At 42.9% G+C, this 22,859-nt stretch overlaps 1 protein-coding gene across 2 annotated transcripts; it reads left to right on the top strand.

The window, feature by feature from the left end:
* The first annotated feature begins 1,055 nt into the window (after nucleotides 1-1,055).
* On the top strand, nucleotides 1,056-22,152 carry Chrnb3 (cholinergic receptor nicotinic beta 3 subunit). Of its 2 annotated transcripts, XM_038328080.1 has the most exons (6): nucleotides 1,056-1,104; nucleotides 10,408-10,580; nucleotides 12,345-12,389; nucleotides 18,556-18,665; nucleotides 18,901-19,783; nucleotides 22,018-22,152. In XM_038328080.1, the coding sequence occupies exons 1-6, from the start codon at nucleotides 1,056-1,058 to the stop codon at nucleotides 22,150-22,152; spliced, it is 1,395 nt and encodes a 464-aa protein (XP_038184008.1). The 2 variants fall into 2 exon arrangements, with proteins under 2 accessions (XP_038184008.1, XP_038184009.1); XM_038328081.1 differs by lacking the exon at nucleotides 12,345-12,389.
* The last annotated feature ends 707 nt before the right edge of the window (nucleotides 22,153-22,859 follow it).

Genomic DNA, 22,859 nt, shown 5'->3' with positions numbered 1-22,859 from the left:
TGGGCATCTGAAAACTGGCAGTAGAACATCTTTGCCAGCATGCTCCTGCCTGTGCATGGCCTGGCCACAAGCCTGAAGCAATGGGCTCAGTTATCACAGGACTGAAGTCTGTGTGAGTCCCAATCAATTCATTATTGATTATTGATCTCAGGTATATGCCCTAGTGACAGGAAGCTGGCTAAAATACACTAGTAGAAGATTAACGAGACACCATTGAGGAATCTCAAAACTGCCCCAAATCCATTTTTGTAAAGTCAAATTCATTTGGTGCTTCAGTGCTGCCCCATAATCTGTCACATTTAGGTAATTTTCTTTTCTTTCTGGCCACCTTATCTATGTGGCTCCAACTTTACACTTGCTCACTGAACAAATTTATACCCGCTTGAGCTCTGCCCTCACGTGTGCGTGTATAGAGAGGAAAAGTAAGCTGTTAGAACAGGAAGAACAATGTTTCAGATTCCAGAGAGAAGCAGAGAGAGGACACGCCCACCAGCTCGCCTCCTGCAGCCAGGAGGAGGGGGACCAGCAGGTTCAAGGTAGACCAAAGAGTCTGATATCAGGATACACAAGTCCCATTGGATATGGAAGGGGTCCGGACATCATCTCATTTGTGAGCTCCTGGTCCAAACTGAAAAGCCCTAGCGAGCAATGCCTCACTGGTCTCCACGACAGAGACCACGAGAGGCAGGCATTCTCAATGCACAGATTGACAACCACAGGAAAATACCACAGGAATAATCCTAACGTGTCTAGTCTCACCCTTCCCTCTCGTCCCATCTCCCTCTGTAAGAGAGTGAAATAACAAGTCAGGAGTTAGGACCCAGAGATGTTGTAGCCTCACAAGACCTGACAGCTCACTGGGCATCAGGGAAGTGCACTTTAAGAAACCCACACCGAAGGGAGATGGCTGTTTTCATCTCAGGCAAGCTGGTCACGATCCCCTTAGGTTCCGTCTGGATTTTGGACCACTTGTGTTTTGTTTTCCAACCCTGCTCCTTTCCAGGGGAAATGCTGTGTGGTTGAAAGGAAGAAAGCACCTCTTTCAATCAGACATCATGGCAGGTTTCTTCCTGGTCCTTTTGGTTCTCAGTCTCACTCTCTCAGGTAAGATCACCTTAAACTAAGTACAGCTGGAGGTTGTTCAGAGGAGGGGAAGCAACAGTGTGGGACCTGCCATTACTGTCGGAGCAGACACTGAGCCCTTCAGGGTAACCTTTAAAGTGTGGCTCAGACGGATGACTCCACGAGATCTCTATAAACAGATTGCTAAAGAAGTCAGAGCTCTGAGGACGGTTTAAGACTTGCTCATTGACTGCATGCTGCTCTTTTAAATCTCCCTTCACATAAAAGAGGGAAAATTCTACAGAGTGTGTTCAATGCTATTCCCAGGATTGTTAAAATGTTCGGTGGAAATTTGCCAGGTGGATATTATTATGTCACGTCTACTAACAATCGCTGAGTCTCTGTGCAGATATTTAATTTTGTATAACATAGCCAGCCCATAGACTTGTTAATAATTTAATGAAGTTTTGTAAACTAAGAGGCTTAATATATTTCAATACTCTAATAAAAATGTCTGTGAATATCTATGCTATATGACCTAATGGAAAGAAAGATTGCTGATGAGGAAGAAAGAAAGATTGCTGATGAGGAAAGAAAATTAATAGGAGGTGAGAATAAAAATATAAAGGGAGGGGGGACAGGCAATGAGGAAGGCACTTCTGAACACTTAGGGAATAGTGGCCAGTTTTCTGGAACTTGGAGTCATTTAACTGTTATACAACTTAGAAACAAAAAAGTTTTTTTTCATGAAGCTAAGAGCAAGATTTTGAGAAGTGGTATTCCATTAATAATTTTTCTTTATTTCTCGGTAATATTTTTTACCCTATTGGATTATTGCAAGTGTCAGATTGAGAACTGAACATCCAGAACTAAACTCTAGACTTACAAACGTCAAAGGCTGAGAGGTCCACATGAGTACTATCATCCACCCTTCCAGAAATCGCCCTCCACCACGCCTGCCCTCAGAAGCAAGCAGCGTAATGTCTAAGTGCAGAGAAACACCAAACAGACTCCAAATAGCATCAGATCTGTCCTCTTAAGAGTCTTAAGTATAGCCTTCCAATAATAAAAATGATAATCAACTTTTGGGTACTTAGCATATGATTAATGTTTATATATCTGACTTTTTTGGCTTTAATTTATTAGCATATTCCTTTTACTATGAAAGAATTAGTTCTTACAATGTGCTTCCCAAGGGAGTCATCGTGGTGGTTAGCAAAGATAATTAGCATAAGCTTTCTAGGTTCATCTATGCCTTATCCTCTGCTTACAGTAAATATTCCTTTGGAAAATTGGAATTGGAAGAGAACCTGGTACTTTTAACCCAGTGTGGAGGTTACAAAAGTTTGGGCATGTAGTCTATGAGTAAATGTTTCTTGTAGATCAAAAAAATAATCAATCTAATAACCCAAAATCAATCTCACTCTGAAACCTTGGGAACCAGCGGGATCTACTTAGATTTTTGGGAGGACTCCCTCTTCCCTCCCCCTGCTCCCTTCCTTAGGTTCTTTAATCTTACAGCTCACTGTAAAACTATTTAATTACACAAATTTATTTTTCAGATAACACTGGGTATGCTTTCATTTTTTATATTTCCAAATTTGGTAAATAAGAACAAATGTTTAGTACTGTGTGACATCTCTCACATTGATTTTTCACATTTGAGGGCTTGTGCGTGTTCTCAAGGAGAAGGGACTCTGGCTTATTGGTCTTCCCGGCACTCTTCCTACAGGATGATGTCTGGTTATTCATTCGATAAATATTTATTATCTACTGTACCCTGGGAATACTTCCAGGATGTGTGGATACATGAGAGAATAGAACAAAGTCATTCTAATAAGCTTCATGCTTGGAAGGATCTATTAAATATTTACTGTTTGGTTTCACATGTTGAGTACTAGGTCCACATGTTGGTAGGAGTGGCTTCCATTTCTGTGGCATAGTAATGGAAAGAAAAACCAAGCCAAAATACAAAGGATGTCAAAAACATCCTATCTCTCAGTCATAACTGTTGAAATTCAATTACTTAAAAATTTTCAATAATTTCTTTGCTCTCATAGTTGAAGATCAACAAAGATGCTATCTTTAGCAAAATCATAAAGAACCATGGGAAGTTTTGTTTGTTTTCTTGTCAGCTATTTATTTCTCGGAATGAGTGAGCTTGTCAAATCCTCCTAAAGGGAAATTTAGTATGGGTATGGGAAGAGAACAGGGGCCCTGGCAGTCTGAGGCCAGGAAAATTGGTCAAGAATAAAGAGCCTAGATGATAAAGTCTTAGTCTGAAGCTGGCATTGGGCATCAGTTGAGGGCTGTGCCCAAGGATTGGCATACTAAACATTCTCTTTTATGTTTCCTGAACAAAACCAAAAGACTTAGTTATTAGTGGGTCACACCTTGGGGCCGCTGCATGGATGTCAAGATTCTGTAGGCATTGAAGGAGCCACAATAGTCGTCTATCCCATGCTTATCTTCCACATGCTTTGCCTAAGAGGAAGATTGAATTAGGACCAGATATCGAGCCTCTAACTCTGGATCCGGTACCCACTGGTGTTCAGTATGGATCTGCTGGATTATTGTTTTAATGATGGGGATATTGGCAAGGGTTTTGGTATTTTGAGCCAAGTGGAGTATCACCCTCAGAGTGCATTTCAAGCTCCAATTTCCTTGTGCAGAAACAATCAGCATCAGGTGTAGAACCCCCTCCCCCATTGCTGCCTCTCAACACGTGTTCTCTTGCTCTATTTGTTCCTTCCTCTTCTGGTCCTCTACTTGAGAATTTACCTGTCTGGTGCCAAGGAAAATCAGAGCATTTAAGTGGAGACATGGGGAACAGGAGAGATGTGGGAGACTAGGGATTGAGAAAGCCGCATTAGGTGGCTGATGTTTACACCCGTTGCATTCAGTGTTCATGGGATGGGTTCAAAACAAGTAGATAGGAGTTAAATTTGAAGCGGGAAGACTCCTTTCCTGTAAAATCTTCTATGTCTCCCTCCAAAGAGAATGACTGAAGAGTGCTACCCCCACTAAAGAAGCCCTGGGCAAAGAGATGAAGCCCAAAGGTCAGACATCAGCTATATAGGAGGGAACGGTTGAGTTATTTATAAAAACACCAGCATGGAGTGCCCTCCTGAGATCAAACAGATACTATCTGTGCCTTAGTTTTAGAATCTCACACTCTTCTAAGCACTAGGCTGCACCAGACATCAGAATGATGTTTAGCTTTCTGTACCTGTAGAAAAATACACCTAGCAGGCAACTTGTGAGGGTAAACATTTTACCTTGTAGTTAGATTTTTCTGGTCTGATCTTCTTTAGGGATTGTGGTGAGGCAGTAGATTGTAGCAGGAGGGTGGAGTTGGGGGAAAAATTTCTCACATCATGAACCAGAGCACAAAGGAAGAGGGTTCCAGAATCCCACAATTCCCTCAAATGCACCTTTCAATACCATGAGGACCTCCCCCACTTTCTACTTCTTAAAGATTCCAGTACATCTCAATAGACACTACCCAACACATGGGCCTGGGAGCCGCTGAACATCTAGACTACAGTAAATAGTAAAGCACACTGGGCACTGGAGGTGTCACTAACATCAGCAAAAATAGCAATGCTAGTAACTCATGCGCCTGGAATCAAGCTGCGGAGACTGTTTTTGTGTAGAAGTGAAGGGATCTCGGAGATAAATCATGCCCCCTCCACCACCCTCAGATAACCTCAGGCAGGTGGAACCAGCTGACTTAACTGCCTGAAGACCACAAGCTGCTCTTTTCTTCCAGCTTAGTGCTAAGCGCATCACTCCCCGAAATCTTGATAACGTGTAATTTTATGTGTCCTGGAGCAGCGGGCCAGGGCCACTGCCTTCTCTGTCATTGAACGTGACCATTTGTTAATTCATTCATCACACATCATCAAATATTTAACAAGGCTACAGTTTCAAAGAACCAAACATGCCCAGCGTCATTAATATTTTATTTTAAAAGGATGAATCATTAGCTTGTGTGGGTTCATCCTCTGTTTCTGCTATAGCAACTAAAGCATTTACGTTTTATTATCTATCTATCTATCTATCTATCTATCTATCTATCTATCTATCTATCTATCTATTTTTATTTGGTGAATTTTGCTTTGGTCAAAACAGACTTGCCCCAGTCGGCTCCAGCTGCCATAATACAACGCATCTACAAGTTGGCGACTTAAGCAGCAGGCATTTCTCCCAGTCTTGAGGCTGAAGTACATCCTCCTCAGGGTGGAGAGTTCCTGGTGAGAGCTCCCTTCTTGGAGGGCCGATCATTTCTTCTGGGTCCTCACATAGCCCCTTCCCCTCTTCCTCCTTTTCACAGGCTGCATCTTCAAGCATCCTCACCCTGGGATTGGGCCTCCCACGCATGATTTGAGTGGCACACATATTTACCCATCCTAATCAGGACAAGTCTAAATGCTGTGGGAGCCTCCGTCTTTTAAGGTTGGCGATGCAATGTGAAATGCGTTCCCCTCGTTGGGAGAGCAGAGTCACACGTTCCTCTCGGGGCCAGATGAAAAGCACGATCCAGGTGTCACCATTTTAGATTTTACTGCGCAACTTGCAGCCTTCTCTCCTTTCTAAAGATCTGAACAAACGTTTGTGCAGTTTTCTGGGTGGGGCTGAAATTTCAAAGAGAAGGGTCTTGTTTGTCCTCAGGAAGACTTTGCTCACATAATTCTCTGAACACAGGGTTGCTTGATCTAAGAGACCTGTGGTGTGTGTGTGTGTGTGTGTGTGTGTCTGTGTATGTATACACGCATATGTATAGGTACCTACAAGACACTATTCTGTAGTTTTTAGCATTCCTAGAGTACCTCAATCTACCATTTGAGACAACATCATAAATAATTTGTGCTAATTGGGTGCCACATGGTGGGTTCATCCTCTGTTTCTGCTATAGCAACTAAAGCATTTACGTTTTATTATCTATCTATCTATCTATCTATCTATCTATCTATCTATCTATCTATCTATCTATCTATCGTCTATCTATTTATTTTTATTTGGTGAATTTTGCTTTGGTCAAAACAGACTTGCCCCAGTCGGCTCCAGCTGCCATAATACAACGCATCTACAAGTTGGCGACTTAAGCAGCAGGCATTTCTCCCAGTCTTGAGGCCGAAGTACATCCTCCTCTGGGTGGAGAGTTCCTGATGAGAGCTCCCTTCTCCCAATTTTATTGTGGAATGTCTCCCACCATGGACACTTCTATTGTGATTTCAAGCTCTGCTGGGTATAATAGTCTGCACTGGCATCTGTGGCTGATAAGGGAAACTGGTCTGTAATTCTTTTTCTTTGTTGGGTCTTTGTAGTTTAGGTATCAGAGTAACTGTGGAAACATGGAATGAATTGGACAATGTTCCTTCTATTTATATTTTGTGGAATAATTTGAGGAGAACTGACAATAACTCTTATTTGAAAATCAGGTAGAATTCTACTAAACCAACCTGGCCCTGGATCGATCTTCCTTCCTTCCTTCCTTCCTTCCTTCCTTCCTTTCTTCCCCCTGGGAACACCAGCTCACGGATGGCACCACCCATCATGGGCTGGGCCCTCCCTCATTGATCACTAATTGAGAAAATGCCTTACAGCTGGATTTCATGAAAGCATTTCCTCAGTTGAGGCTCCTTCCTCTCTGATGACTGTATCTTGTGTCAAGTGGACATTCAAAACCAGCTAGTACAGTGGGGTATTGAAGTCTCTCATGTACACTGTGTGAGGGTCTATATGTGATTTAAGCTATAGTAGTGTTTCTTTTATGAACTTGGGTGCTCTGTGTTTGGTACATAGATCTTAAGAATTGAAATTTCCTCTTAGTGGGAGTATTTGATGAGTATGCAGTGTTCTTTCCTATCTCTTCTGATTAGTTTTGGTTTGAAGTCTGTTTTATCAGATATTAAATGGGTACACCTGCTTGCTTCTTAGTGCAGTTGCTTGGAATATCTTTCTACATTCTTTTACTCTGAGGTAATGTCTATCCTTGATGTTGAGGTGTGTTTCTTGGATGCAGGAGAAGGATGGATCTTGTTTTCACATCCATTCTATTAGTCTTTGTCATTTTATTGGAAAATTGGGAACACTGATGTTTAGAGTTACTGATGAGCAGCGTTCTTTGACTCCCTTGTTTTGTTGTTGTTGTGTGTATGAATGAGAGAGAGAGAGAGAGAGAAAGAGAGAGAGAGAGAGAGAGAGAGAGAGAGAGAGAGAGAGAGAGAGAGAGAGAGAGAGAGAAGTAGTAGTCTGGGCTGGCATCCATGGTCTCATAGATTCTGTATCACATATGTACAGGATTTTAGAGTCTCCATTGATATGTCAGATTCTAATAGGTCTGCCTTTATATATTAGGTGGTCTTTTGCTCTTACAGCCTTTAGTATTCTTCCTTTGTTCTATATGTTTAGTGTTTTGTTTATGATGTGGTAATGGGACTTTCTTTTGTGGTCCAGTCTATTTGGTGTTCTGTATGCTTCTTGTACATTGATAGGCATTTCCAGGATTTTGTTGAAAATATTTTTTGTGCCTTTGACCTAGGTTTCTTCTCCTTCCTATATTCCTATTATTATTATTATTTTGATTTATTGAGATATGGTTTCTCTGTGTAACCCTGGCGGGAACTCACTTTGTAGACCAGGCTGGCCTCAAACTATGTCTACTTTTCGAGTGCTGGGATTAAAGGTGTGCCCTGCCATTGTCCAGCTATATTTATTATTGTTAAATTTGGTCTTTTCATAGTGTTCACAGTGTTTCAGTTTTTCTGGTTGTTTTTGTCTGAGTTTTTCTTTTCCATTTGACCAAACTTTTTCTTTGACCAATACATCCATTTCTCCTATCTGTCTTTAGTGTGTGAGATTCTCTGTCTCATCTCTTGCATTCTGTTGGTGAGACTTGCCTCTGAGGTTCCTCTTGTAGTTCCTAAATCTTTCAAATCCAAATTTCTGCAGCTTTTTTTTAAAACATGGATTTTATTTCTACCTTCAGACCTTGAATGGTTTTATTAATTTTTCTCCACTGCTTGTCTGTGTTTTCATAGGTTTCCTTAAAGGATTTATTCCCTTTCTCTTTAAGGACCTCTATTTATTCATAAAGGCTAATTCAAGGTCCTTGTCTTGTACTTCAGCTAAGCTGCATTTCTCGGGGCCACCCGTGCTATGATGGCTGGCTTCTAGTGACTACATATGGTCCTGGCTGTTATTGTGTTTTTAGGCTGGCATCTAAGTACCTGGGTTTAGGATGACTCTAACTCTAGGTCTTGTCTCTGTTGGGTGGTGTTTTGTTCTTTGACTTCTATTGCTCTCTCTCCTTCTTAGGAGAGTGTGGTGGCTGTGTGGAGGGAGAAGTGAAGACCCACTCCTCCTCTGGCATTAAATTCTTACTTCAGCGCAGTAGGAAAAGGAGTCTAGAGAGACAGAATAACAGCAGAAGCTCAGGGATCCAGAGTCTGTGACATGGAGGCAATGGCTGTGGGGATGCTGGGAAGCCACCTGGGTGGGGTCTGTCTGAACTCTGGGGGATGAGGAGCCCAGAGAACACATTTTCCATCAGGAGGCTCCACGGAATCGCTATCTCCCTGCCGCTCCCCTGACATTTCCAGGAAGCTTTTAGGTCTCTTGACCCACTGATGCCCTAGCAGCTGCCCTATTGCCCTGCTCTTAGATGCTTCTCTCCTTACTAATAACAGCCAAAGCACTAACGTTTCAGAAGGGCGAGTTTTTAAGTGAGTAAGCCTAAATGTAAGGCCACACTTCTCCCTATTGCTCACTTTAATGCTTTTACTTTAATGTGCTTTGTATTCATACATATGCTTTCTTGAGTGGAAGAGAAAGGGCTTTCATCCAACTGATAATTCCTGGATTTGGTTTAGTAAACTCGGAGGGAGCATTTTGCTTGTGATGGTTGGTCATTGTGTGTGTCTCTGTGGGATCAGAGGTCTTTTTGTGTAAAGAAAATCCTACAGTTTCAGTTCTTCTAGGCTATCAAAAGGATATGGACCATTCACAGAGAGGCTGAAAGGAGTAACTAGGGTGCACATTGCTTTAGGTTTGCAGCACATGCTTGAATATAAAAAAATAGATTCTCTAGAGTGCATTTCTATGTCATTTCCCCAACTTGAGACTCCAACTTTAAGTCAGGGTCATTTTAGGGGCTTCCATACCCGGAGCTTGCAAAGCTCTTCCTGAGAAATGGCAAGGGAAGGACCCCCAACGGAAGACGGCATCGGGGAGAAGACCAGAAAACAAAGAATACAGTGGGTCCTCAGGAAAGACATAGGCCTTTCCACGTTTCATTTATTCTGTGTGAAGAATGAGTAACTGCACTAAAGCTGAAGGGACAAAGAGGAACACTACATGGCACGCTGAAGCCTCCAGTGCCACTAGGATGGAGGAAGAGCTGCTGGAGAGGCAGGGAAGAAGGGGAAGCAAAGAGATTTTTCTATTGTGCTTTTTGTTTTGTTTTGGTTTTGAGGGTTTTTTTGCTTTTGTTTTCTTGTTTGCTTACTTTGATTTGTTTCCTTTTGTGAGGTGTGTGGCAGGAATGAGGGGAGGATATGGGGGGACTGGGAGGTGAGCAAAACTGGGGTGCATGATGTGAAACTCTCAAAGAGTCAATAAAGAAGTTAAGTATAGAAAAATGAGTGCCCGCTTTGGGCCAGGCCCTTTTCTGAGTGTGGAGTATCACATGTGTTACATGTAATAGATGCTGTCTGCCTGTTGACTTGAAGTTTGAGGATACATAATGAGAACATGTGAATATGCCCACAACATATTTAAAACTGTACATTTACAACACACATACAAAGGCAACACACACATAATAAACTACATATACAACACACATACAAATGTAAGACACATGTATGTATACAATAATATGTATACATAATGTGATTGTACATGCATATGTATATTTATACACCATATATACAAGGATAAATTGGGTATACAATACACATACAATGATAGCATATATGTAAAATACACACCATGGCAACATGTGTATACAACCAACTGACAAAAGATAAATTAGGTGCCATAAAGGAACCAGCACATGGGCAATGTACATTTCTATAAGAAGTTGGCATTTGTGATGAGACTTCACGTGGATGGTAAGGTGGAGGCAGGCTATAGGTGATACTTCCGGGATCCACGTGTGTACACAGTGATGAGAAGACTCTGGTTTTGCCAGTGTGGTATAGGGAATTAGGGTGCAGGTGGAGAGTGGGGTGCAGAGCACCTCACTTCACCGCCTCTGCTGAGTCAGCTGATGGGAAACAGATGAAGGTTCCAGGTGCAGGGTACTGAGTCAGCTGTTCTGTTGCTCACTTAATTCAGGTTCCAGGGTGACTCTAACAGCCACTGAAGGACTCAGCTCGGTAGCTGAGCATGAAGACGCCCTCCTCAGACATCTGTTCCAAGGTTATCAGAAATGGGTTCGCCCTGTGTTGAATTCCAGCGACATCATCAAAGTGTATTTTGGACTGAAAATATCTCAGCTTGTGGACGTTGTGAGTTATCCTCCGTCCTGCGTTCAGAACAACACCCCATCCTTAACTGTTGTGATTCCAGACATCTATCTGTCCCTGTCCTGACACTGACATTTTACAGATAGGCTATGGCGAACAGAAACCTGCCCCAAGGAGCCAGTGAAATGTCCCGAGGAAGGAATGACAGGTCACCCCATGCCAGCATTGTAGGATTCTTGGGTGAAAGGTGGGCAGGGGAACTGGATGAGGATTGGCCCCAGGTTGGAAGCAGGGGAGAAGAGATGATGAAGGCCTGGGTGACAGGCAAGAGCCCAGCTTGCTGCTGCCTATTAGCTGGGCTCTCAGGGCTCCTACATCTAGAGGAAGACAAGGCGGTGATGACAGAGCCCTGTTTCGGTCCCGGGTGGCTCCCACTTTCCCTGAACTCACCTCTTTCTAGCCTCTCTGCTCACTCTCCTCTTGGGCTTGTACTTCTGTTATGTTTATGCTTGTGGAGAAAGCTGTAGACTCAAATTGTCCCAAAGCAGAAACCCACCCCACGAGGGGCCCCAAAGCCCTAGAATACTTCTCCGGTGTGGCTCAAGCCTTCTGCCCTCTCTAGGCAGGCCCAATAGCCCAGGATGACTTCTGGAAAATCGTCCACAGTTTGTCTTAAATGTAGCTCTTTCTCCTTTGCGCCATCAAAGTCTTCTGAGTTATTCAGTTGATAAAAGTATCTCCATGATGAATTACTGCTTGTTCTAATATGTATTTTTGTTTTGTTTTTAAGACAGGGTTTCTCTGTAGCTTTGGAGCCTGCTTTGGAACTTGCTCTGTAGACCAGGCTGGTCTCGAACTCACAGAGATCCACCTGCCTCTGCCTCTGGAGTACTGGGATTAAAGGCGTGCGCCACCACCACCCAGTGTCTAATATGTAGTTTCATTTAAGCAAATATGCAGAATGCCTTAGGGTGACATATCACTGACTTATTCTTAAGTTTGGAATCTTTGATCTTTGAGGGTTTAAACATTCAGGATTCTCCCTAAGGAAAATCCAAAAACCTGAAACCCTCCACTTTCATTTTTTTAACTGTCAACTATTAAAATCCTTTATTGGTTCTTTGAGAGGTTCATCCAACGTGTTTTGAGAAGGCTCCCATCTCTTCCCAGATCTGGTCCCTCCCTGCTCACCCAACACCATACCTTTAAATGAAAACCCTTCAACACCGATTTATACTGCCCAAATATTCTTGGATGTGTGCATCATGGTTGGTTTAACCAGGGCTACCTTCTTATAGAAAACTGTCTCTTCATCTCCAGAAGCTAAGAATGGCCAATAACTCCACAGCTAGAAGTGGAATTTTCTGCCCAATGCCCATCTCCACACTGGGCTTTGGTTTATATCCGGGGTTTGTTCTATTTCTGGGGTTTGGTCTATCTCTGGGATTTGGTTTATTTCTGAGATTTGGTCTATCTTTGGGGTTTGTTCTATCTCTGGGTTTTGGTCTATCTCTGGGGTTTGTTCTATCTCTGGGTTTTGGTCTATCTCTGGGGTTTGGTCTGTCTCTGTGGTTTGGTCTATCTCTGTGATTTGTTCTATCTCTGGGATTTGATTTATTGCTGGGATTTGATCTATCTCTGGGGTTTGTTCTATCTCTGGGATTTGCTCTGTCTCTGGGGTTTGGTCTGTCTCTGAGGTTTGGTCTATCTTGGGCTTGCCCTGCTTTCAGCTAATATTTGTAGCTACTGTGCTGTGTCCAGAAGATGCGGTCTAACGTTCACCCTTTGTATTTGTCCCTTTCTTAGGATGAAAAGAACCAGCTGATGACGACAAATGTGTGGCTCAAGCAGGTGAGGTCATTGAAGCTATGTCTGCCAGCCTGCCCAGGGTCTTCCAGTGCTTTCTACTGAGACATGGTGCCATCTGAAAAACACTAGAAAGTGTGCTGGGTTTCTCAGGGAAAGATTTCGGGATGCCTGGAAAAGGTCTGTCTTATCTTCAGCTGTGAACACAGGAGAGTAGTCCTGTTGGTGTGTGGGGAGGCAGCTTCCTGTGGCACTGTTCGTCAGGGGTGGGGCAGTACGGGGCAGGGGTGACACTGGGCAGGCAGAGACTGACAGTGATTCTGCACTATTTACTGCTGAGTGACAGGCATTGCGCAAGCTCCTGGGAGGGAGAGGATGGGGGGCGGTGATGTAAGGAAAAGTCACTCTACGCAATGGACACAATAAATAAGTTTATATAAGAGCCCGTGAGTACATGAAGGTGCCACTGGGAAAGTCAGGGAATTCTCCCCAGAAGAGCAGATCTTGAACACAGGTGTCAAGGTCAAATAGAAGGCCTGATAACCAGACCAGCGTGGATTTTGTGGACCACATGAACTGTCTTCCCAATAGTCCCCGTGATTTCACAATGCTCTCACGCCTAAGCAAACCAACAAAAACTTGTCTCAACCATCCCAGCACGCCTTACTCAAAATGAAGACTTAAGCACTTGGTCCCCTCTCTTTCCTCCTTTCCCTCCCACACTAGTCGATGGTGTCTCCTCTCAACCATGACCTTACAAGGCCCAGCTCTCTCAGGCAGAGGAATTCCTCTAGCTGGACCTATTTTTATTCTATTGATTTTATTTTTCAGACCCGCTTGTCTTTCTTCCTCGAACTTTCAGAGAGCAACCAAATCTCTGGGGACCATAAATATCTTATTAACTGACTTGCTGAAGCCATGTGAGAAGGGCAATGTCCCGACCCCTCAGACTCTGCACCGTCATGTTGAAGGTCCAAATGCTTTGCCATCCATCCATCCATCCACCCATCTATCCATCCGTCCATCCATCCGTCTGTCCGTCCGTCCGTCCTTCATTCTTCTCAGGACCTCTCCACTCACAGTTCCACTGCCGTCCCTCTAACCTGCCAGGCCCTGGCTCCTCACCCTTCCAATTTCAGCCTACGTGTTTTCTCCTCAGAATGCCAACACCGTCTTTTTGCAGGGCCACTGATAGCTTGTGTGAGTGTCTCAGGCTGGGGATGCATAGTGCCGGGGACCAGTACTGCGCTCAGTGCCAGTTAGTGTGGCCTATTCAGTGACACGATTTCTACAGGTAACAGAAGTCCCATCATCTGCTTCCTCTTATATCTCTATCCCCTGCTGTTAATCTTGCTGCTGCAGATCAGAAAGCAAGAACAATTGTTCTGGCTTAGAAATCCTCCCCTGGGGCTTACCTCAGTTCTCTTAGAACAGTATTTGTGAAATTATTTCACTCTTTACCCCTTTGTGTCCCAGAAATGTTGTGGGGTCCTTAAACATATAGGTATGTAGATATGTAAAATAAATATTTACTGAGGATAAAATAAGAAGCAACTCATTTTAAAACGGTTCCCTGGCGTGCATGTGTGTGTGTAATTTTACCATTTCTTACAGGTGAGAGGGAGTTTGCATACTTTTGAGATGGATGCAATTGTTTATTATTATTATTATTGTTTTACTAAAAATTAAACCTTCGGCAAATATGCAACCCTGCGGGATGTGGAACATCTTTAGTGGTTCTCAGGGTTGTATGGTGTTTTGGTTTTGTCTCCACCAATGGTCAGAATGCTGCGTTGTGTGACTACATATAGACCGGAAGAAGTGACTTCAGGGCCATTTCAGGAATCCCTGGAAATTTTGTCCTCATGCTAAGACAACATTATGAAACTCAAGCCAGCAATGTAAGCAACACTTTTAAAAATCAAACACTTTCACACATTAGAATCCGAAGATACACTAATTTGTTACTTTTACGGTGAGAAACGATGGTGGGAAATACCAAAATCTTGATTTTTATAACCAAATCATTAAGTTTCTGTAGAGCACAAACAGTATCAAATTATATCAGTCAGTTTATATGCTAAAGGTTGACATATAGCTCATGGTACATAAAAGAGAGAGGTCATAGGTCACTTTGCAAGCATTCAAAGTTGAAGTTGCATGTCTTTAATCCTGTAAGTTTTTCATAATGTTTTATTTAATTTTTCTCATGTAATATATACTTTCTCTTCAAAATACACATAACTAACTCTTTTTCATCATAGACACACCTGCCCCTCCTCAATTTGAATTTAAAAAAGTATTCTAAAATATTGTTGCTTTGAAAGACTTCAGTTTCCAAAGTATTTTAGCAAATGTTACTAAGAGCAGGGAAGTTCAGTGATTATATGCATTTATTACTCTCATATGTCAGGCAGGTCTGTTCTGACTTCCATGGTCACCTCTATAGGCGTGGCACATACTATATCGACACACACATATGTAAACACATAAATCTTTAAAAAGAGAAAGCCATATTGCTTTACACACTGTACTGGGTGGTTTTGTGTGTCAACTTGATGCAAGCTAGAGTCATCATAGAGGAAGGAGCCTCAGTTGAGGAAATGCTTCCATGAGATCCAGCTGTAAGGTATTTTCTCATTTAGTGATAATGGTGGGGGGTGCCCATTGTAAGTGGTTCCATCCCTGGGCTGGTGGTCCTGGGTTCTATAAGAAGATGCAAGCCAGTAAGCAGCTCCCTTCCATGGCCTCTACATCAGTTCCTGCCCTGTTTCAGTTCCTGTCCTGACTTCCTTCAGTGATGAACAGCAATGCTGAAGTATAGGCCAAATAACCCCTGTCCTCCCTTACTTGCCTTTTGGTCATGGTGTTTCATCGCAGCGATAGAAACCCTAGTGCAGACAGCCATGGAGAACTAGTTCCCAAGAGTGTCAGTGTATTAAAATAGGACCATAGAAAATCGTTTAGATAAATTTACATTTTCAAATTCTTTTTAACGTTATTTAGGCCAGACAAACATTATTTTATTTTTAGATAAAATACTTCATAACTCTATGAATCAAAACACAGCTTAAATTCTTTTGCTACCAAGCTCATTTTCTGCAAATAGGATTGCACACACTAAGCAGAATGTTAGGTTGTAAGAAAGGGGCTCCTCACGAAGATCCACGGGCAAAGCGAGCAACTCCTGCTCTTCACGTTAGTAACTTCTGAGAACACATTTGCTAGCAGCCCCAAATACCCTGCCAAAGAGTTAAATCTAAATTATATTTTGATGAGATGTAACAGATTAAGGCCACCTGTCCACATGGCTGAACACTAAGAGCTTAATCAAGCCTTAAATCACACAGCCCCAACTTGGGCTTTCAGAAAACAGAGCACCCCACCCCACCCCTCGTTCTAGAGTTAACTCTTACCTGCCTGCATTTCAGTGAAGCCTAGCTTACACAGGGACCTTGAGTAACTGGCCCCTAACCCCTTCCCCCGAAAGAGGCAGTGGCACATGAGGGTAAAGAAAGTCTTAGCAGTTGGTGCTGCATTGACTGTTTGAGGTCTGGACGCAGAGCCATGCACAGCTTGGGATCTTATTGGGAGCAGACTCCTCAAAGGCAACTGAGGGGCAAGCAAAGGGAAGCAAACAAAAGCATACCACTCTGTGTCAACATTTCTGAGCCTTGGACCCTCTGATGATTCCAGGAGTCTCTCAGCAGGAGCCAAGGTAGTCACAAGGAGGGAGTTGTGTGTGTTCTTCCAAATGGGATAAAAAACAAAGAGAAGCTGAAAATGCTGAGAAAATGCTTTAATTTGTTTGGTTCTTGGTTGCTATTCCTCTATGCATGCTTTCCTGCAGTTACATGGTATTTTAACTATTTTAGAGTCCAGCTTCCCAAAAGCTATAGATATGTCTTCTTCTTCTTCTTCTTCTTCTTCTTCTTCTTCTTCTTCTTCTTCTTCTTCTTCTTCTTCTTCTTCTTCTTCTTCTTCTTCTCCTTCTCCTTCTCCTTCTTTTTCTTCTTCTTCTTCCCTCTCCTCCTCTTCCTCCTCCTCCTCCTCTTCCTCCTCCTTCTTCTTTTCCTTCTCCTTCTTCTTCTGTAGAGATTACCTTTGTAGAGCTCCCACTGTTTATCAGAATATCAAGTTTATTTTCCTTTTTAAAAATAGTATTTTAATTTATTCTTTAAAGACTTCATGTAGATGCATTAAGTCTTGGTCATATCTATTTGCCACTGCCTAGTTCAACTCTGCCCAGCTTCCTCAGCAGGCCGTCCTCCTTTCTAACTTCATGTCCTATTATTTAAAAATATATATAATTCTTTGAATTCAACTAGTGCTACCCATGTGTGCATGGGTGAAGGGCCATCCACCGGGGCATAAGCATCACACCATGGCCCTACTGTGACAGACAGTTCCCCACCTTCCTTCAGCAGCGGTCAACTGCCAATGGCTCCCAGCCCAGGGTGAGGTCTCAGTAACCCCTCCTCTATCCATTCTAGAACTGCTTTACAGAGATAATAAATCAGTATTTATTTAAACAACACAGAGATGAAAATGCCAGCTATGATCAGACACGGGTTCTTTGTGCCCAAACCAAATCCATGTAAGCTTCTTTGCTGGAAGGAACAGGAAATAATATAAAAAGATAATTTGAGTAAAAACATATTTAAAAAATTATCAAATCAAGAATTCATCTCTCTTATTATAGTAAGTCTAAGGTAAAGGTAATTAAAATATATAACATTTTAAGTTTATTCTTTGAGAATTTTATACTTGCATATAGTGTATTTTATTTATATTCATTCTCTGTTTTCCCACACCTTCCAGGAGCTCCCCCACTCAATTTTATGTTTTCTTTTTTGTTTTAAATAACCCTTTTGTCTTCTATAACTCTCTGAGTCTGATTACTGCTGTCTGTAGGCATGGGTGTGGGGCATCTACTATACCCCTAAAGAGAGCAGACTCTCCCCCTTATCAGCCATCAATAACTACTCAGGTGGAGTGGTAGCTTGGGATCCCTTCCCCTTCCATACAGGAATATTGAGTGGCTGATCCTGTGCACATTTTGTGTAGGTAACCATAGTGCTGGTGGGTTCAAGGGTACCTCACCCTGTCATGGCCAGGAGATGCTGTCTGACCTCTGGCTCTTACAACTTTTCTGTCCCCTCTTCTGGGATGGTCCCTGAGCCAGGGATGGGCTGGCAGGGTCTGGAATGGTTGATCCAGAAGTCCTATCTACCACTGAGCCTTCCCAATCATACTCCTCTGTAACTGTCGGTCTGAGCAGTTATGGGTCCCTGCATTGACCGCTATCTCCTAGAAACAAAGTTTTGTTGACCAATGTTGAGAGTCTCACAAACACATGGGTATAAACATAAATATTTAGAAAGCAATTTGCGCTTTTTAGGCATCATTCATATTTCAATATTTTGCCAACCAATTAAGTCACCCATCTGCCAATTCTTGATTTTTTAATGACTTAGATGGCATCACTGGGCTCCAGGAAGCCTCACACTGGGTACACCCTTCTAACACTTGAAAAAAAATAAACATATGGAAGTCCAGAATAATAGGGACCTAATTTAAAATGTTAATTAGGAGCTTACAAAAATCACTTTACACAAACCATCAAAGGAAAGTCTTCCATGTATTCTCACTGTTTAAAAGGGGCCAGGCCATCAGGAGTGGGCACAGGGTCTGGATTTTTCACAGCAACAGGCCAAAATCATATGTTCCCATTGTCAAGGGACTGAAATCTCATTGAACAAATCCTCCTGGAATAAACTGGATGAGATCAGATATTACTTTATAGAAAGAGTCTTACTGTATATAAATCAGGCTGGCTTTCAACTCACGGTCCTCTTAGCTTAGCTTCCCAAGTACTGGGACTAGAGGAATGCACCTTCTCACACAGTTGTGATTTTCTGTTTGTTTCTTAAGAGGAAATAGGGTAGAAACACAAGTTGTGAATCAATGCCCTTTGTGATGAGCCTCTTGACTGGCTCCCACATGGGCACGTGGAGGTTCAGAGACCAGGCTGGCTTATGGAGCATCCTGAAGCCTCGCCCAATCCTAGATAGAATGCCAGGGTCTAACCTGGGTGAAAATCCCTTTCATAACAAAATGGTGAGCTGGTAAATTTTAGAAATTTGAAGATCCCAAGCTCTAAGGTACTGAGTTTTCAGAATAAAGTTGCTGCAATAATCATTTCATGCAGGAGTGGACAGACCAAAAATTGCGCTGGAATCCTGAAGAATATGGTGGAATTAATTCGATAAAGGTTCCATCAGAATCGCTCTGGCTTCCTGACATTGTTCTCTTTGAAAAGTAAGTATCTTAGAGTAGTGACTGCATTGGTCAGATTAACACAGGCTACAGAAAAGCCTGGTTTGGGTGGAAGAATTAACTTTATGTATCAAAGCGATCTCTTTGTAAAATAGTGATTGGTGATAAGCATTATGGTAGGAGAGGAACCGTAGCATAGGTGGTTGAGACTGGTGGGGGCAACCCTCCAGACAGTGAGTGTTTGGCCAGCCACTAAAGCGTAACTATTTCGTGGCAGTGCTGACGGACGTTTCGAAGGTTCCCTCATGACCAAGGCCATTGTGAAATCCAGTGGAACCGTCAGCTGGACTCCCCCCGCCAGCTACAAAAGTTCCTGTACCATGGATGTCACGTTTTTCCCATTCGACAGGCAGAACTGCTCAATGAAGTTTGGATCCTGGACTTACGATGGTAGCATGGTTGATCTCATTCTGATCAATGAAAATGTGGACCGGAAAGACTTTTTTGATAACGGAGAGTGGGAGATATTAAATGCAAAGGGGATGAAGGGTAACAGAAGAGAAGGGTTTTATTCCTATCCATTTGTGACCTACTCTTTTGTTCTGAGACGCCTCCCGTTATTTTACACCCTCTTTTTGATCATCCCCTGCCTGGGGCTGTCTTTTCTCACGGTCCTGGTGTTCTACTTACCTTCCGATGAAGGGGAAAAGCTTTCACTATCAACCTCGGTTTTGGTCTCTTTGACGGTGTTTCTTTTAGTAATTGAAGAGATAATCCCGTCTTCTTCCAAAGTGATCCCCCTCATTGGCGAGTACCTCCTCTTTATTATGATTTTTGTTACCCTGTCAATCATCGTCACGGTTTTCGTCATTAATGTTCACCATCGATCTTCTTCCACGTACCATCCCATGGCCCCCTGGGTGAAGAGGCTGCTTCTGCAAAAACTCCCGAGATGGCTTTGTATGAAGGACCCCATGGAGCGCTTCTCCTTCCCTGATGGAGAGGAGAGGAGAGCAACAGGGCGAGGCAAAGTCTCAGGGAAAAAGAAACAGACTCCTGCTAGCGATGGAGAAAGAGCTCTGGTTGCTTTCCTGGAAAGGGCGGCTGAGTCGATCAGATACATTTCGAGGCACGTGAAGAAGGAACATTTCATCAGCCAGGTGAGTCCGCTGTGGCGTCACCGGGAGGGCACAAGGGCGCCATGCTGGTGTCCCTAACAACGGAATACGGTTCTTGTTTACAATGGCATTATCAGCTGGCCACTGTAAACCATATAAAAAAAGAACAGTAAATGCTAGAAATTTTAACATTAATTTTCTAGAAAAAAAGTTCACAAAGTGTAATGATTAAAAGCAAGTAGCTGCAGCTTCAACGCTCTTCTCCGTAATTCCTCAATTCCTTTTAAAAGACTTCAATTGCACCTTTACATGGGTTACCCTGGCCTGTGGTTATTTTCACTTCTTCATGCTATGATGTTTTAAAACCCAGTGTTTCGAAATGTGTTTAGTGAAGAGAAAGAATCAAAAGTTGGAAAGTAATACACTTTTAGTTACAACAGATACTTCATCAAGGGAAAAGGAACTGGTTACTTAGTGTACACATTACAGAAAAACAAGTACCAGGTGATTTTATCCTGGAACCCCCAGCTCCCCAGGAAGCTGAAGATGCCAGGAGTTTGAGATCAACAGTGTTCACACAGAGAGAGCCTGTCTCAAAACCAGAAACGCCTAAGTCTCAGAGGCACCGCCGTTTTGGCCACAAACCCACTCCTATCCTGTGTGACATGTAACTTTGCCAGAGCTACATTTTTCTGGAAGCTGCCTTGAGGGACACGACCAGGAAGAAATGACTGGAATCTGTCAGTACTCAGGCCGAAAAGTAGCCTTTATTTTTATACTGTCTATACGCAGAGTTCAGTCATTCACTCTAAAATTCTTGAAAACTAGATCACGGCTCACAAACAGGTTTAGGGGAAAGTGTTTTTGGAAGCATGCTGTATATTTTATCTTGTCCTCATAGCTTCAGCTTGATTTGTCTTCTCTCTTAACTCTTTATCGTATTTTTTATACAATTAAAGATTTTGGTTTTCAAAAGGCTAGAAAAATACGAGCCATATGCTTCAGCTATTAGGGAGGGAGTTTCTGTCTTCTTTACATCTTTTGTAAATCTAATATAAACACAAAAACATGAAAGGTGAGCTCCTATTTATAATATAAGTGGGTTTAAAAAAATATGATCAGTGCAGATAGTTTGGAAAACTCAGACAAGAGGATCACAATCACTAGTAATCCCACTACTTAAGGTTGACATTTTAAACATTTTACTTTATCTTGTTTTATGCTACAGTTTTGTTTCTGAACTTGGAAAACTCAGGAAAAGCCAAAACCAAAACAAAACAAAACAAAGCAAGCTGCTGTTCTTCTCCTGCCAGTGAGCGGGCCTCCTGCTCTATTCCTTTTTACAAAATCCTATCAACAGGTGAAAATATTGATCGCAGCACTCAGCTGGTTAGCAATTCCCTGTACCGTGCCCTGGTTTTCCCTGGCAATCTGTCATGAGGCTCAGTACTGCTGCGAGATTCCTGGGGAGATGGTCCAGCGTGTCCCTAGAATGCAGAAGGTCCTCTCCTTCCTCCATCCATTTCCCTCTCCCGCCTCCTCTTTCAAGATTGGAAGTGGTTTCCACTGAGTGTATTTTCTTTCTTGTGATTATGCTCTGAAGCTTCCTTTGCAACTGCTGTTAGCTTGAGAGCAGTGGAGAAGCTGGACTCTGTGTCCCCTGAAAGGTGAGCTTCTATGCTTCTCTCGCAGATTCTCCTAGCCCATGGCTTGTTGTCCCTTTTTGCACCTGCTGCTGTAAGCCTGGTACCCATTCTCCTACAGCATCCCAGCCTAACTAAAGGCTCCATAGACCCCTGTCTTATAATGCCTGTCCTACCTGTCATTTCCTCTGTTCCTCAGTGCTGTCTTCTGGAGCAGGAGGAGCCACGCTCACACGTGGGAGAGAAAGTCCTGTGATGCCTAAAACTGCTCTAAAGATATCAGTTTGTGGTTGGTTTTGTAGGCATATCAGGAAGCGTTGTATAAAAATCATTTTTTTTGTATGTGTGTTTGATTAGCAATATTTCCAAGTACACAAACAATTCTGTAGTCTCTGTGTACATCTTCACTGTTGATAAGTGTCCCTCAAAACTCAACTTGCAAGTTATTTTCTTGGGGTGCAACGAATAACATCACTGGTTAGAATAGATGCCCACGCCGTTAATGATGTGCATATAGATTTTGAAAACTTTAAAACGTGTCCCGAATCTAACATTGCTCGTTTCACATCCCTTAATGAGTTCAGAAGCCCTGCTCAGCCTCTTGAATGAAAGGTGCCCTTTTCTCTTCCGCAGGTCGTGCAAGACTGGAAATTTGTGGCTCAAGTTCTTGACCGCATCTTCCTGTGGCTCTTCCTGACAGTTTCCGTTTTGGGTTCCATTCTGATTTTTATTCCAGCCTTGAAGATGTGGCTTCATCGTTTCCATTAGGAACAGCCTTCTAGATCCATTTAGAAGACTCGCAGAGAGACAAGCCCCGCCTTAGGACTGACAGCTATTGGCATGCGCACAGAATGCAGATGCCTGCACTAGCTGCGGTGCCCTCGTCCGGTTGTCTGAGCTTTCTGTGATTGGAGGACTCTGAGAGAATGTGGGTTTGATTTAATGTGATGGGTTGCTGCCTTTAGAGATGGATTTGGACAATTCAAAGAGGACTCCAAGTTCTGTTCTTGTGCAGGAGGCCCCAGACTCCTACAGCTATTCATCCTTGCATGCTTGCATCTCTCTATCCCCTGAATTTCTGCATCTGTTATCTCCCGAACTCTTTCATCTGTTCATCCCTAAATGCCTGCATTTTGCCCATCCTGGTATCCCTGGTATCTGCCCATTCCCTTGGTGGCTGGCCTGAGCTGCATACTGGTGCCATGTGGTTCTTCTCTACCAATGTTGGTTGATCATATTTTGACAACAGTTTCGGGAATTATACAGGTACAACTCTTGGCCTAGAACACTGTGAGCACACTGATCCAAGATGCCACTTGTCAGTGAATGTCCCACAAATATGGGGTTCATTGACATTGATCTTGATTGGCTGTGTCATCGCTCTAAGATGGGTGTGACTGGAACTTGGTTCACTGCATTGCAAAGCTTTCCTAATGGTACCAGTAGGAGCTCTGGTGATTTGCGACTTGTGAGAT

Source organism: Arvicola amphibius, chromosome 4, assembly GCF_903992535.2.
Source record: "Arvicola amphibius chromosome 4, mArvAmp1.2, whole genome shotgun sequence".
Classification (NCBI taxonomy): domain Eukaryota; kingdom Metazoa; phylum Chordata; class Mammalia; order Rodentia; family Cricetidae; genus Arvicola; species Arvicola amphibius.
Note: the sequence above shows the minus strand (reverse complement) of the source record. Positions and strands in the feature narration are given on the sequence as shown.